At 46.2% G+C, this 13225-nt stretch overlaps 1 protein-coding gene across 7 annotated transcripts in view; it reads left to right on the top strand.

Annotated features, from left to right (window-relative positions):
- Positions 1-13225, top strand: part of PTPRZ1 (protein tyrosine phosphatase receptor type Z1) — a 213986-nt gene that overhangs the window by 89668 nt on the left and 111093 nt on the right. For all 7 annotated transcript variants that reach the window (XM_075599926.1, XM_075599930.1, XM_075599928.1 and 4 more), the window contains exons 6-7: positions 2567-2633; positions 9274-9431. In XM_075599926.1, the coding sequence (XP_075456041.1) occupies positions 2567-2633; positions 9274-9431 (225 nt within the window). The remainder of the gene's footprint in view (positions 1-2566; positions 2634-9273; positions 9432-13225) is intronic.

The raw sequence follows: 13225 nt of genomic DNA, 5'->3' as shown, positions 1-13225 counted from the left end.
AGCATGCGCCAAATTCCAAAACTGTAGAAAAACATTCAAATATGTTGCGTTTCAGACAGAAAAAATGTTACAGGTGCAGCGGCCGTTATTTTGAGGCATCACGGCGCCATTTTCATGTGCGCTGCTGTACTCCACGCGGCATGAACACCGCTAATCACCCCAGGCACACGCGTTTATCGAGGTTGCTTTGTTTGAATTTTATGGATTGTGTGCAATTATATGCAATGCAATTAATGAATTGTAATGTGTATAGTACTGTGCTACTGTGCTACTGTGTCAATTTCAGGTGTTTAGAAGCCAGAACTCTAAAATGCCATTTTATGCACTCGCCTGCACTCACGTCTTAAGGCGGTACGGTTGGAAGTAATCCCGCGCCATCACATGGGTATTCCGAGGTATAAACCCCGTGATTTCGTAAAATTATGGACGCTGCATCTGTAATTTTTTTTCACACCACTGCATCAGCTCACACGTACCTCTTGATACATAGAGCCCAAACTAGTTTAGGGTATCCATGATGACATCTCTATGCGCCAATCACAGCTTCAGTTACATTACCCGTTTTGATGGAATAAGAATTATTTCAACACAGCATTATGTGACAGTTTAATTGGGTGCTGTAAATGTAATTCCTAATGCTGAAATCAATACCTCCAGTAGGACACTGAGCTTGTTTTCCATGTCCTTCCTGTCTATTCATTTTGCTGCTATGATGCTTCTTTTGTTAAATCTCTTCTGAACAGGGGTCAACGGGAATGCTAAATGGCTGTGTGTATGCTCTCTTTATACCTTTTGAAGGAAGAGACAGCACCAAGGGATTTATAATAAACCTGTTCCCTGCTTTGCGGGGCTGTCTGGTAGCGAATGGGTAAAATTGTCTGTCAGAGATGCATATGTGCGTTATGTGTATTGTCTAAAATAAAACACTGTTGTCAGGGAAACTATTAAACAAAATGAGAAATGAGTGAGCTGTGCATCAATCTATGCTTCAGTGCACTCTGAGACTCCTTTCATACCATGCCCTAGTACAGGACATTGTATGTGATGGAGAAACAACTAACAGTGTTTTTCAATAGGGGTTCCTAGGGCTCCCTACAATTTTACAGTCTTTTGAAAATTGTACCAAATACAGAAGACTTTACAATGCAACTGATCTCAGACACACTATTAGAAAGAGGGTTGGGGTTCTGCATAATGTCTCAATATAATTATAGGGTCCTTAACCAAAAGAAAGCTAAAAGATCAATGAACTAACATGCACTGTTGCATTTACTGAATAGAAGCCATGCATGTTTTAGGTAGGATTTGGGTTAAGGCCCCTCAGTACTGGAAAGGTCTGAAATCCACTGAGAGGCTTACAGAGCATTGGTTGTACCTCTGTACCCCCTCTGTTCCACGCCGCGGAATATATTGGCACTTTACAAATATACAATAATAGTTACTCTTATTTATACCGTTTTGAACCACTACTCTTTTTGTGAATGAAAACAGTCATAGTGCAATAAAGCTCAGTTAGGGACTTAAAAACCAGATACCACAAAACTAAGTGGTCATGCAGTATTCATAAAACTATGGTGGTTAGAGAGAGAGCGAGAGCCAAAGAGAAAAACATGTTATTAAACTCATAACAAACAGCTTAAAATAGAAAGAGGCAAAAAAAAATCATCCTGCCACAGTGATTCCAGAGACAACTACTAATTATATACTGTATATACTTTGTTGCAATGTTTTGTTTTTTTTTGTATGTGAATTCTTCCATTCCTTCCATTTTTTTTGTATGTGAATTCTTCCATTCCACCGCGTATTGTGGTTCTAAATAGTGCAGCTTCTTGTTAATGTTTCATTTAAGCACTTCTATATGTATGTAGATTATCTGGTATATTTAGTATTTAGAACTAATGGTGATACAGTATGTAAGGCATATGTATGTTATGATTCTAATGTTCCCAGTTTTTTGTCCATTTGTTAGGTCCATCTGCATTGATATTCTTTGTGGAAAATCTGTCAACGAGTGATTTGGAGACGTTATTTTGTAGGAGAGAAATGAGTTTCTCAGTGCAATACAATATTAGGATGCAGTAAAGATTGTATATCTTAGGCTGGGGCCACGCTGGCGCTGACCGCGCTCATGCGTGGAGAGCGGTGACGTCACCAGCTCTCCAAGCATGAGCGCCGGGTGTCCGTGCTATTTTGCAAGCGCGCGCGGGGGGGGGGGGCTTTGCGGCTAAGTTGAGCGTGGTTGAAAGTCTCTTTTTTATGTTTATGCAAGCGCCAAGTGTGGGTGGGTGCACGCGCACCAGTACGCACGCACCGCGTGAGCGGGGACGGGATAATTTCACTTGCCGAAACTAACCTCGGCAAGCACCGCGCGGTCAGCACGCTCAGCGCAAGCCTAAAGGTTGTCATTTTAGCACCAGATGTAGAAAGCGTAAATTCCAAGTTTTATACATTTTCTGCCAAAGTGATGCTTCTTGTTTCTCTTTGTGTTATCAATATAATATTATATTTTTTTAACCATATTTGTCCATGTTAAGAACTTGAATTCTGTAACCTCATACTTTTACAGATTGGGCAAGAAGATAACATGAAATATGACGCAATTATCAATGGAATAAATAGTGTCCGGCGCTTTGGTGAGTTCAGCATTTTTATTCAGCTATTGCAGTTTTTGAAATCTGTTTCAAAGCCAGTTTTGTTTTTAAACACTGTACATGTATGGAGTTTCCATTTTACTTCCAAGTAATGAATAATACATGTAACGGGTATTCCACCCCACCCAATCTCATATGTAGTGTGGGTGAGTAGAACATGCGGTGTTACCGGTGTGGTGCGTATACCTGTCAGGCTCACAGGAGGTCTGAGCCTCCGCTAATGAGAGCCTGGGGTGAATCCTCTGGAACGAATCTTCTTTCAGCGCCTCCACCTATGTAGGATTCTAGGGAAATGTAGAATGACCCTAACATAGGAACCCACTCAGAAACCAGATACACCAGTATTAGGGATAACAGGTTTACTGAATGAACAAACACGAATAAGGACAACTATTACATCATCTCTAGTACCATCACAACAGTATAACATCCCCACACGGTGCCCACAGCCCAACCCTTGTCCCGTGGTCAGCGCTGCCACTATGTGTTAATAGAATGTTATGATCTGTTGGTGCACTTGTAGAGTACCTGCCGAGTGCTCCTGCACTCGGGCCTGCAACTACTTCTCAAAGGATCTGTCGACCTGGATCCCGTCTGATCCGGTGCTGTGAATCTTTGCTTGGGGTTCGCCCGGGGTGATCCCACCCGGGAGATAGTCTTTATCTTTGAACACCGACTTGAGCCCACGTCGCCTTATGGGAACTGCAGCATCCGCTGATCCCTATCTAACCTTGGCACTACATGACAGGGTCCCTAACCTAGGGCCTGTCCCTGAGGAACCGCAACCTGGGATGGCTTGGGGAAAACTCCTAGGGCCTGTGGAACATTAACCTGCCCCCCCCCTTCCCCTAGCTACCCAGTCTCAACTGTAACTGCTAATCCTAACAGCCTAACGCACCTGCAGCCAACACTCAGCTCACACTGTCAGCCTGCAGGGATCCACACACACTTCACACACACTGCACGCACTGCGCCCAGCACATGCAGCGACACACACACAGACAGCTGCAATCACACACAGCCACCTGGATCCCGTAGCAATCCACTACTAGCACACTGTGCCTATTAGCCAGTGCGCACAGCACTACCCGCTGTGGCACTGCCAAACCTGCACCTTACACACACTAAGGGCGACCTCCCTATCTAGGGCCGTCCCTTATCAGTTACCCACTACCCTGGTGGGGAGTTGGGGCCTACCTGGAGGGTGAGGGTACCTATCTGGATGCAGGAGCTGCACTCACTCCCTGCATCCTTCCTTCCCCTTCAGCTCCGCTGCTCCAACTGACGTGACTCATGCAAAGCCCGGGAAAATGTATCTCTTTCCTCCAGGGCAGTCCTGCAGCCCTATTGGCTCCTATCAGGCACCTGGTGCCTGCCTCGCTATGCCTCATGGGAATTGTAGTCCCGAGGCCCCTACAATAACATTGAGGCCGCGTGCGTGCCTTCCCTCTGCCTACACAAACCTGTAATGGCCGCCGCAACCTCTCACTAACTTCCCCTACTCTCGCGCGACTCTCCTGCGCCTTCCCTGCCCTCACGCAACTGCTCCCTGCCTCTCGCAGCCTCCCTGCGCATGCGCGACTCTGCCCTGTCTCTCGCAGCCTCCCTGCGCATGCGCGAGCTAACTGGGCCGCCGGGGACTCACTGCGCATGCGCGAGTTGAAGCGCAATGGCGGCGCCCTATCCGCCCGGCTCCGGGAGCGCCGGGAGCCCTGAGATGCGCGTGCGGCCTTGGCAACCGGCCGCACGCGTCCCCGGCAACCCCCGAGCCGGGACCTGACCGCCCTCTCCCCTGCCACTGCCGAACGGAGCCGCCATTGGACGCGGCGGCCCCCGCGATCGGCAGTCAGGTGAGGGGGGTGCGGTAGCGCTGGGGAGACCTGGCTACACTCTCCCCCTGGTGGAAAATCCAACGTCCTCGCTTGGAGAACGCCATACCCTGACATAAGGTTACACAATAAAATACGGCATGTCATATTTGTTACAATTATCAGGTCGACTTTACACCTCAGATTACATAGTACATCACACTCAATAATACCCGAGACTGGCTGAGACCATTTGTGGGGTGCCCCTACCAGATCAGATGGGGGTACCTCACTTTTGCGTCCGTGAGCCTCCCCCAGAAAAATTTCTTGGAGAGCACACTCTAAGGCGACAGTTTCTGGCTCTTCGCTACTTCCTCCCCCTGGTGGAAGGAGTAGCCCAGTGTCTCTGAAGCAGACCTTTACCCGGTCATCCGCGGCAGGGATGCGGTAGACCAGGAGGCCAGGACCTTTCCCGCGGTCCACCACCTGGCGAATGGCACGCTCCTTTTTGGGCGTAAAGGAGGCCAGTCTCCCTGGATCATCCTTTACACAGTCCTTGTCCCTACGGACTTGTGAGGCTTCCACTGAGAAGCGAGCACTGGGAAATGTCTCGGTTTCACCTGGCAGGGGGGAAAATGTAGACACCTTACCCCTGCGGTGAATCACGGGGGCCAACAGGTCCTCGGGGACGCTGTCAGTTCCCACCTTGGTGGTATCGGGACCTGCCCCATGCACTTCTGGGGCAGTCCACTTACGCGCTGAAAACTCGGGAGCGTTGGATCCCAGTCCTGGGACCACTTGTGTCGGAGCACACGGGCTCACACTCCGCTCAGGAACCATAGCTTTGGCCTTCTTCACGGCCACCTCCATCGGAGTCTGTGAGGGACAAGGGGGTTCCTTACCACTCGGCTGGCTGACGATGGGCTTCCCTTCTTCCGGAAGGATCGGCGGTAGACACTGGTCCACTCTCTCCTCTGGACAGCTACCTTCTAGTGAGGACACCTCCGCCACGACGCGATGCAGAGGGGAACCCTTCACCCGGGCGACCAGACTTAAGGAGCCATCGTGATCCGCGGTCACCTGGAGGCTCACCCCCGACACCCCTTGGGCAGTCGACTCACCCTTGTCTGTAGGTACTGGTCCCACGCCTAGGACCGATGGTACCTCTGTAGTAGGTCGGACTGAGCATCGTAGGGCACACGGGCCCACAGCAGGGTCCGTAACATCGGAAGACACCTCTTCCAGGGTACACGGACCCACAGCAGACTCTGTATCCTCTGCATTACCGCTGGGGTGGTTCGCCGGTAGGCGCATCGCCACCGATGGGACTTCCACCATTTCCCCGGAAGATATCATGACAGTATCCTCCGCAAGGTAGTCACCAGATTCTTCTGAAATGCAGCCAGTGGTTGTGGGTACGAAGCTGGCGTGCTCCGGTACCTCCACTGCAGTCGCGCTCTTCTCCGCCAAGGGTTCACTTAGCTCCTTAGCTGGCTCTGTAGCCTGGGGTACAATAGGCATCAAGAAAATTGCACCGCAGCAATCACATTTAGGTTCCCACGCCAGTGCTCCCCTAGAACAGTCACAGGTGGGGCTAAAGCACTGTGTACACGGCTCCCCATCTACCTCGGTGATCCTGAAGTCTAGTGGCACTTGGGACATGACGGCTCCCTCCTCATAGGCTTCTTGCAAGCAGGGGCACAGTAGCATAAGGAGATCTATTCCTGGCGCTCGCCAGGGCACATACACATTAGGGTGTATCCCCTGACAGTCTATCTCATCCTCATCATAGAACAGAGAGTCTATCTCATCCTCATCCTTAGAGATCAGAGTGTCTATCACAGCGTCCACGTATGGTTGAAGATAACCGTGCTTGCTCCCCCTGGTGGAATCTAAAGGAAGGGCACTTTTTACAATGGATTGGTTTTCGCTCTGCACTGAGTCACTCACATCACAGGGGAGGGGCTCTGATTTTCGCGCCAAACCCGGACAGAATGTTGCGACATCGTTCTGTGCAGGCTTGCAGTCAGCAGCACGTGCGCTCTCCTGATTTGGCGGGAGACGCCATTTTGCTGGGTTGGCATAGACTAGGGGGTACCCTTCTGAGGGGCCCCCGGGCATGAACAGTACGGACGGTGCCTCTGCCAGGCATATATCCTCAGTGTGAGTTACAACAAACAAAATGGTTTTCCATGTGGACGTGGGATCTTGTTCCTCCTCTAAGACACATGCCCACGGCCACCCAGGAATTTTACACATACCCTCCCGGACCTTCATTGCGGGTATACTAGCGGGTATGCCTCCTACCGCCACTACCTGGCCAGGCTCCATATACTGCCTCAACGCCCAGGCAAGGACCTCGTCTCCGGACTTCGCAAACATGGCGACAAAAATAGGGACGGGACAATTTAGAAAAATAGACAGGGCACCCCAGGTGATCTCAGCAGCGCCTCCAAATGTAACGGGTATTCCACCCCACCCAATCTCATATGTAGTGTGGGTGAGTAGAACATGCGGTGTTACCGGTGTGGTGCGTATACCTGTCAGGCTCACAGGAGGTCTGAGCCTCCGCTAATGAGAGCCTGGGGTGAATCCTCTGGAACGAATCTTCTTTCAGCGCCTCCACCTATGTAGGATTCTAGGGAAATGTAGAATGACCCTAACATAGGAACCCACTCAGAAACCAGATACACCAGTATTAGGGATAACAGGTTTACTGAATGAACAAACACGAATAAGGACAACTATTACATCATCTCTAGTACCATCACAACAGTATAACATCCCCACACGGTGCCCACAGCCCAACCCTTGTCCCGTGGTCAGCGCTGCCACTATGTGTTAATAGAATGTTATGATCTGTTGGTGCACTTGTAGAGTACCTGCCAAGTGCTCCTGCACTCGGGCCTGCAACTACTTCTCAAAGGATCTGTCGACCTGGATCCCGTCTGATCCGGTGTTGTGAATCTTTGCTTGGGGTTCGCCCGGGGTGATCCCACCCGGGAGATAGTCTTTATCTTTGAACACCGACTTGAGCCCACGTCGCCTTATGGGAACTGCAGCATCCGCTGATCCCTATCTAACCTTGGCACTACATGACAGGGTCCCTAACCTAGGGCCTGTCCCTGAGGAACCGCAACCTGGGATGGCTTGGGGAAAACTCCTAGGGCCTGTGGAACATTAACCTGCCCCCCCCTTCCCCTAGCTACCCAGTCTCAACTGTAACTGCTAATCCTAACAGCCTAACGCACCTGCAGCCAACACTCAGCTCACACTGTCAGCCTGCAGGGATCCACACACACTTCACACACACTGCACGCACTGCGCCCAGCACATGCAGCGACACACACACAGACAGCTGCAATCACACACAGCCACCTGGATCCCGTAGCAATCCACTACTAGCACACTGTGCCTATTAGCCAGTGCGCACAGCACTACCCGCTGTGGCACTGCCAAACCTGCACCTTACACACACTAAGGGCGACCTCCCTATCTAGGGCCGTCCCTTATCAGTTACCCACTATCCTCCAGGGCAGTCCTGCAGCCCTATTGGCTCCTATCAGGCACCTGGTGCCTGCCTCGCTATGCCTCATGGGAATTGTAGTCCCGAGGCCCCTACAATAACATTGAGGCCGCGTGCGTGCCTTCCCTCTGCCTACACAAACCTGTAATGGCCGCCGCAACCTCTCACTAACTTCCCCTACTCTCGCGCGACTCTCCTGCGCCTTCCCTGCCCTCACGCAACTGCTCCCTGCCTCTCGCAGCCTCCCTGCGCATGCGCGACTCTGCCCTGTCTCTCGCAGCCTCCCTGCGCATGCGCGAGCTAACTGGGCCGCCGGGGACTCACTGCGCATGCGCGAGTTGAAGCGCAATGGCGGAGCCCTATCCGCCCGGCTCCGGGAGCGCCGGGAGCACGCGTCCCCGGCAACCCCCGAGCCGGGACCTGACCGCCCTCTCCCCTGCCACTGCTGAACGGAGCCGCCATTGGACGCGGCGGCCCCCGCGATCGGCAGTCAGGTGAGGGGGGTGCGGTAGCGCTGGGGAGACCTGGCTACATACAATTATAATATGCTTGCAACTATAGCTAATCTATTACCACAGTAAACATATAATACTTAAGAGTAACAATGCCACTGCCTTAAACTGATATTGAAAAAATTACATGAAAGGAATATTACTTAGTGCAGGGGTTCTCCAGGGGTTCTCCGATCCAATCCTCAAGACCCCTCAACAAGTCAGGTTTTAAGGATATCGCTGCTTCAGCACATGTGGCTCAATCAGTGGCTCAGTCGAAGACTGCATTGTATTTTAAAAGTGACCTATATTTTCTATCTTCATAATCCTAAATCCTGACACAAAACACCATTATGCACCTTTATACAAGTCATGGTTTATTGTATAATTGGTTTATTGTATCATTATAAAAGTTCTTATATTCTTTCATGTTAAAGAGCCATTTATAATTCACAACTATCCAACATCATCATTTTACCAGAAGATATAATTACTGAATACTTCCTCCAGCGTAATGCTGGACCATACTGGAAGGATTAATATCATCCTATAGATTGCATGCTCACGAGCAGGAAATTCATTACTCTACCTTCATATCTGTTTGCGCTGGTTTGTCCTTATTGGGTATGTCACTCTGTTTAAGTAATATACACAACTCTGTACCGCCATTGTACAGTGCTGTGGAATATGTTGGCGCCTTACACATAAACGATAATAATATTAACAATATAGAATGCAACTATAGCTCATTGAAATACAATCATTATTCATGTTCGTATTGTTTTTTTACCATACAGGTAAAATAGCTGTTTTAGAGCCTTTTATCTTATTGAACCTTCTACCGAGCAACACAGACAAATATTATACTTACAATGGATCATTATCAGCTCCTCCATGCTCAGAAACAGTCGAATGGATTGTGTTTAAGAACACTGTCACCATTTCTGAAAGCCAGGTACATTCATAACATATTATATAACTTGCAAATGATTCGCGTATTATTATTCGTCATGCTTATTTGCTTCGCTCCTCTGTTTTGTACATCATGGTATTCTAATCAGCCTAAAACTGTTTATGCCACATGTACATTTACAATGAAAGGATGGTAATGCATTTCTTTTTTCTGTATACTTGTATTTTATTGAAGATGTACATGTTGAATACAATACAGTGGTACAGTAAAAAATAATATGTGGCTGGTAGAGGGGGTGGACAAGTATATATATGAATGTTCAGGGGGGTGGATGAGGAGGGCAGTATCATCTTGTTTTGTACCTTTCTCTGTCCATGTTAGCATAGTCTTTTTACAATATGACAGGTACTCAAGTCATCAGTTGAACTTTGATGTTATTCAGTTTTTTATGCCCATCCTGTACTTTTCATTTCTATCTGTCTACCAATTAATTTGTTTTGTCTTTAGAAGGACGGAGCTAAAATAACAAAGCAAAGCGGTTGTACACTAGGGACCCATCTCCCAATTCATCGTTTCCAAGTCCTATAACATCTTTTGGTAATACAGTATGGCTCAGGAAAGATGTTATTTTCTCCTTGAGCATAACTTCATTCATTCTCTCTTCTACTATTCTTACTGATAGAGCCCGGTGATTTTTCCATGCTGCTGCTAATGCACATTGCGCCTCTGTCGGGATGTGAGAAATTAAACTTTTTGTGCAGTGATTCACATTTTCTGTTGGTTTAGCCAGTACGTACAGTGTATCAAAGGGACACATGGAATTTTGAAGTCTACAGTTTCTTCTATGATTCTCTGGATCTTTGTCCAGTATTTCTGGAAAATTGGGCAGAGCCACCACACACGTGCCAAAATCCCGGCTTGCCCACAGTTCATCCAGCATAGACCTGATGTTTCAGGGAAGATTTGTTTTAGTGTTTGGGGAGTTAAGTACAATCTGAATAAAAATGTTGCATGTGCTCTCTTTTGTTGTGGTGCAGTTCGATGTCTTTGAGGCATCAGCCCAGATATCCTCCCAATCCTCTCTTATTATCTCCATATTTAATTCCTCCGCCCACTTTCTCATATATGAATGGTCAGACATTTTCCCACATGTTTTCAACATATATATATATATATATATATATATATATATATATATATATATATATATCTTTGTGATTAATCCCTTTTTGGTATCTACCTAATCTACATATTCTTTCAAAATGTGTAAATTCTGGGAATTCTGGTTTATCTGAGATTTTGTGTACAAAATGTCTGACCTACAGATATGTGGATGATTCAGACTTTAGTACACCCTTCCCCAAATAACATAATTTTTCCTCCCAGTGTTACGTCTCACATGTTTTTATTTTTCCACATATCAAATGTTTTTCTTTCAAATCAAAGACAAAAGTTTGATTATCAAAATTTGGGATAAATTGGAAGGGTGATTCGCTTAATTCCCATTTCATTTTTATTTGGTTCCATATTTCTAGTGTGAACTTCATTGCATTTAATTCTGTGTGTTCCTTCTTAGAACATTTCTATATGTTCGTCCAGAGTAAGGGAGGTAGGGACCAGGGTTTTGAGTTTTGTGATTCAATTTCCACCCAACAGTACAGTCTCGGCTCCACATTCCACATCACAATCTGGTGGAGATGAGCCACCATATACTGTAATACCGGTTTATTTCTGGAACCGTTAAGCCTCCCCCTGCTTTGGGTATCAACATCACTGACCAGTTTTTCCCTTGTCAGATAAAGTGGGAAATCTTATTTTGTAATTCCTTTATGTCGCTAATTGGTATGGATTTTGTACGAGTCTGGAAATAGTAGGATATTCATATTCACTGCTGTAATTCGACCCAGTCAAGATATTTGATAGTGATTCCAATACTGTACTCTCACTTACTTTGCTCAAATAAGAATGGGTAATAACATTTAAATACTGAATTGTAATTTCTTGCAGTGTTAATACTCAAGTACTCAAAATGGTTTTCACACCATTTATAATTACAATGTGCCTGCAAATTATTAATCTCATAAAGGTACTCTCAAATTTAAACCTTCAGATTTATCATTGTTTATCTTACAGTATATCCTGATATTTTTCCAAATTCTGATTGAGACCTGCAGGTTTGAAAGTGAGATCAATGAGTTTGATAGTCAGGATGATATCATCTGCAAATAGCAATATTTTATCATTTTTATTTCCAATATCTACCCCCTGTATCTCTGAGCTATCCATAATTGTCGAGACTAGCGGTTCTATCTAGAGGGCGAAAAGTAACGGTGAGAGTGGGCATCCTTGCCTCATGTAATTTTTTATTTTAATTACATACAGTATGCGCTGCTCCTGGGATTCTTAAAGTCACCATTGAGGCTTTATATAGTGCTCTAGCTGCTTCAAGAAAGGGCCCGTGAATCCAAAGGTCTACAATATCCTATCAAGGAAGCCCCAATTGATTCGATCGAAGACCTCAACAAGATAGCTTTAGTCTTTGTGTTATTTATATGTTTTATTATATTTATTATTTTCCTTGTGTAATCTGAGGCCTGTCTCTCACTTATAAATCCTACTTGATCAATGTGGACTAAATTTGGGAGTATTGGATTTAATCTATTGGCTAAAATATTGCTGTATATTTTAAGGTCCGAATTACATAGAGATATTGGTCTATAGCATGTTAAAGCATTTCCAACACTACTAAGTGGCAGATTCGTCAAGCGAAGGTATGTCTTGAAGCACCTGATCTGGTGTTAACTCCTATTGACTCGAATGGGAGTTATCGCCAGATCAGGTGCGCTAACCCATCTTTTCAGAAAGGAAAGGTATACAGGAATATGCCAAATAAGTAAACATGGGAAGGATGTTGATCCAGGGAGGAATCGGATGCCGTTATTTGGAAGGAATGTATTTTTCCCCTTATAAGATATCATTGAATGCTATTTAAGTGGGGGGTTTTGTTTGCCTTCCTCTGGATCAATATACTGTAAATACAAATATAGGATAAAGTATCTGCCGTCTAAATTTAGCATAGTTTGAACTTGATAGATGTCTTTTTTCAACCTCATCTACTATGTAACTATATACTGTAACTATGTAACCCATGCCATAGCTTGATGAAGCTACCACTGTGTTGTGAATTTCTATTGTCTCCATTACTATTTGACATGTCAAACATTTGAGATACAACTTTATTGTCAGGGCTCTGGAAATATCAAGGAGGCTGAAGTGCATACACTACCAGTACTCCTCTTGGAACTTCACAAGCCTGCACTATCCCCCCAATCTTCTTCACCTATTTTTTTAAATCTCAACAACCAAGATGGGAAGATTGGTATGCGCTAGTCTGAATTGTTAATAATTACTTTCTATGCAGATCCCTTATCTATGGCAGGGGTGGCCTACTTCAGTCCTCAAGGGCCACCAACAGGTCAGGTTTTAATGGTATTCCTGCTTCAGCACAGGTGGTTCAATCAGTGGCTCAGTCATTGGCTGAGCCACTGATTGAACCACCTGTGTTGAAGCAGGAATATCCTTAATACCTAACCTGATGGTGCCCCCTGAGGACTGGAGTTGGTCAATCGTGATCTATGGCATCTCATATGAAGGGATCCACTTGGTATGGATTTTGGGAGAGTATAGAAATAGTAAGATATTAATTTCAGTGATTTAATTCGACCCAGCTAAGATATTTGATAGTTATTCCAATGTTGCAGGCCTCCCTTAATTTGCTCAAATACTAGGCGGGTAATACATTTAAATAGTGAATTGTAATTTCACTATTCCACTAA

The sequence above is a fragment of the Ascaphus truei genome, chromosome 5 (genome assembly GCF_040206685.1).
Source record: "Ascaphus truei isolate aAscTru1 chromosome 5, aAscTru1.hap1, whole genome shotgun sequence".
Lineage (NCBI taxonomy): Eukaryota > Metazoa > Chordata > Amphibia > Anura > Ascaphidae > Ascaphus > Ascaphus truei.
Note: the sequence above shows the minus strand (reverse complement) of the source record. Positions and strands in the feature narration are given on the sequence as shown.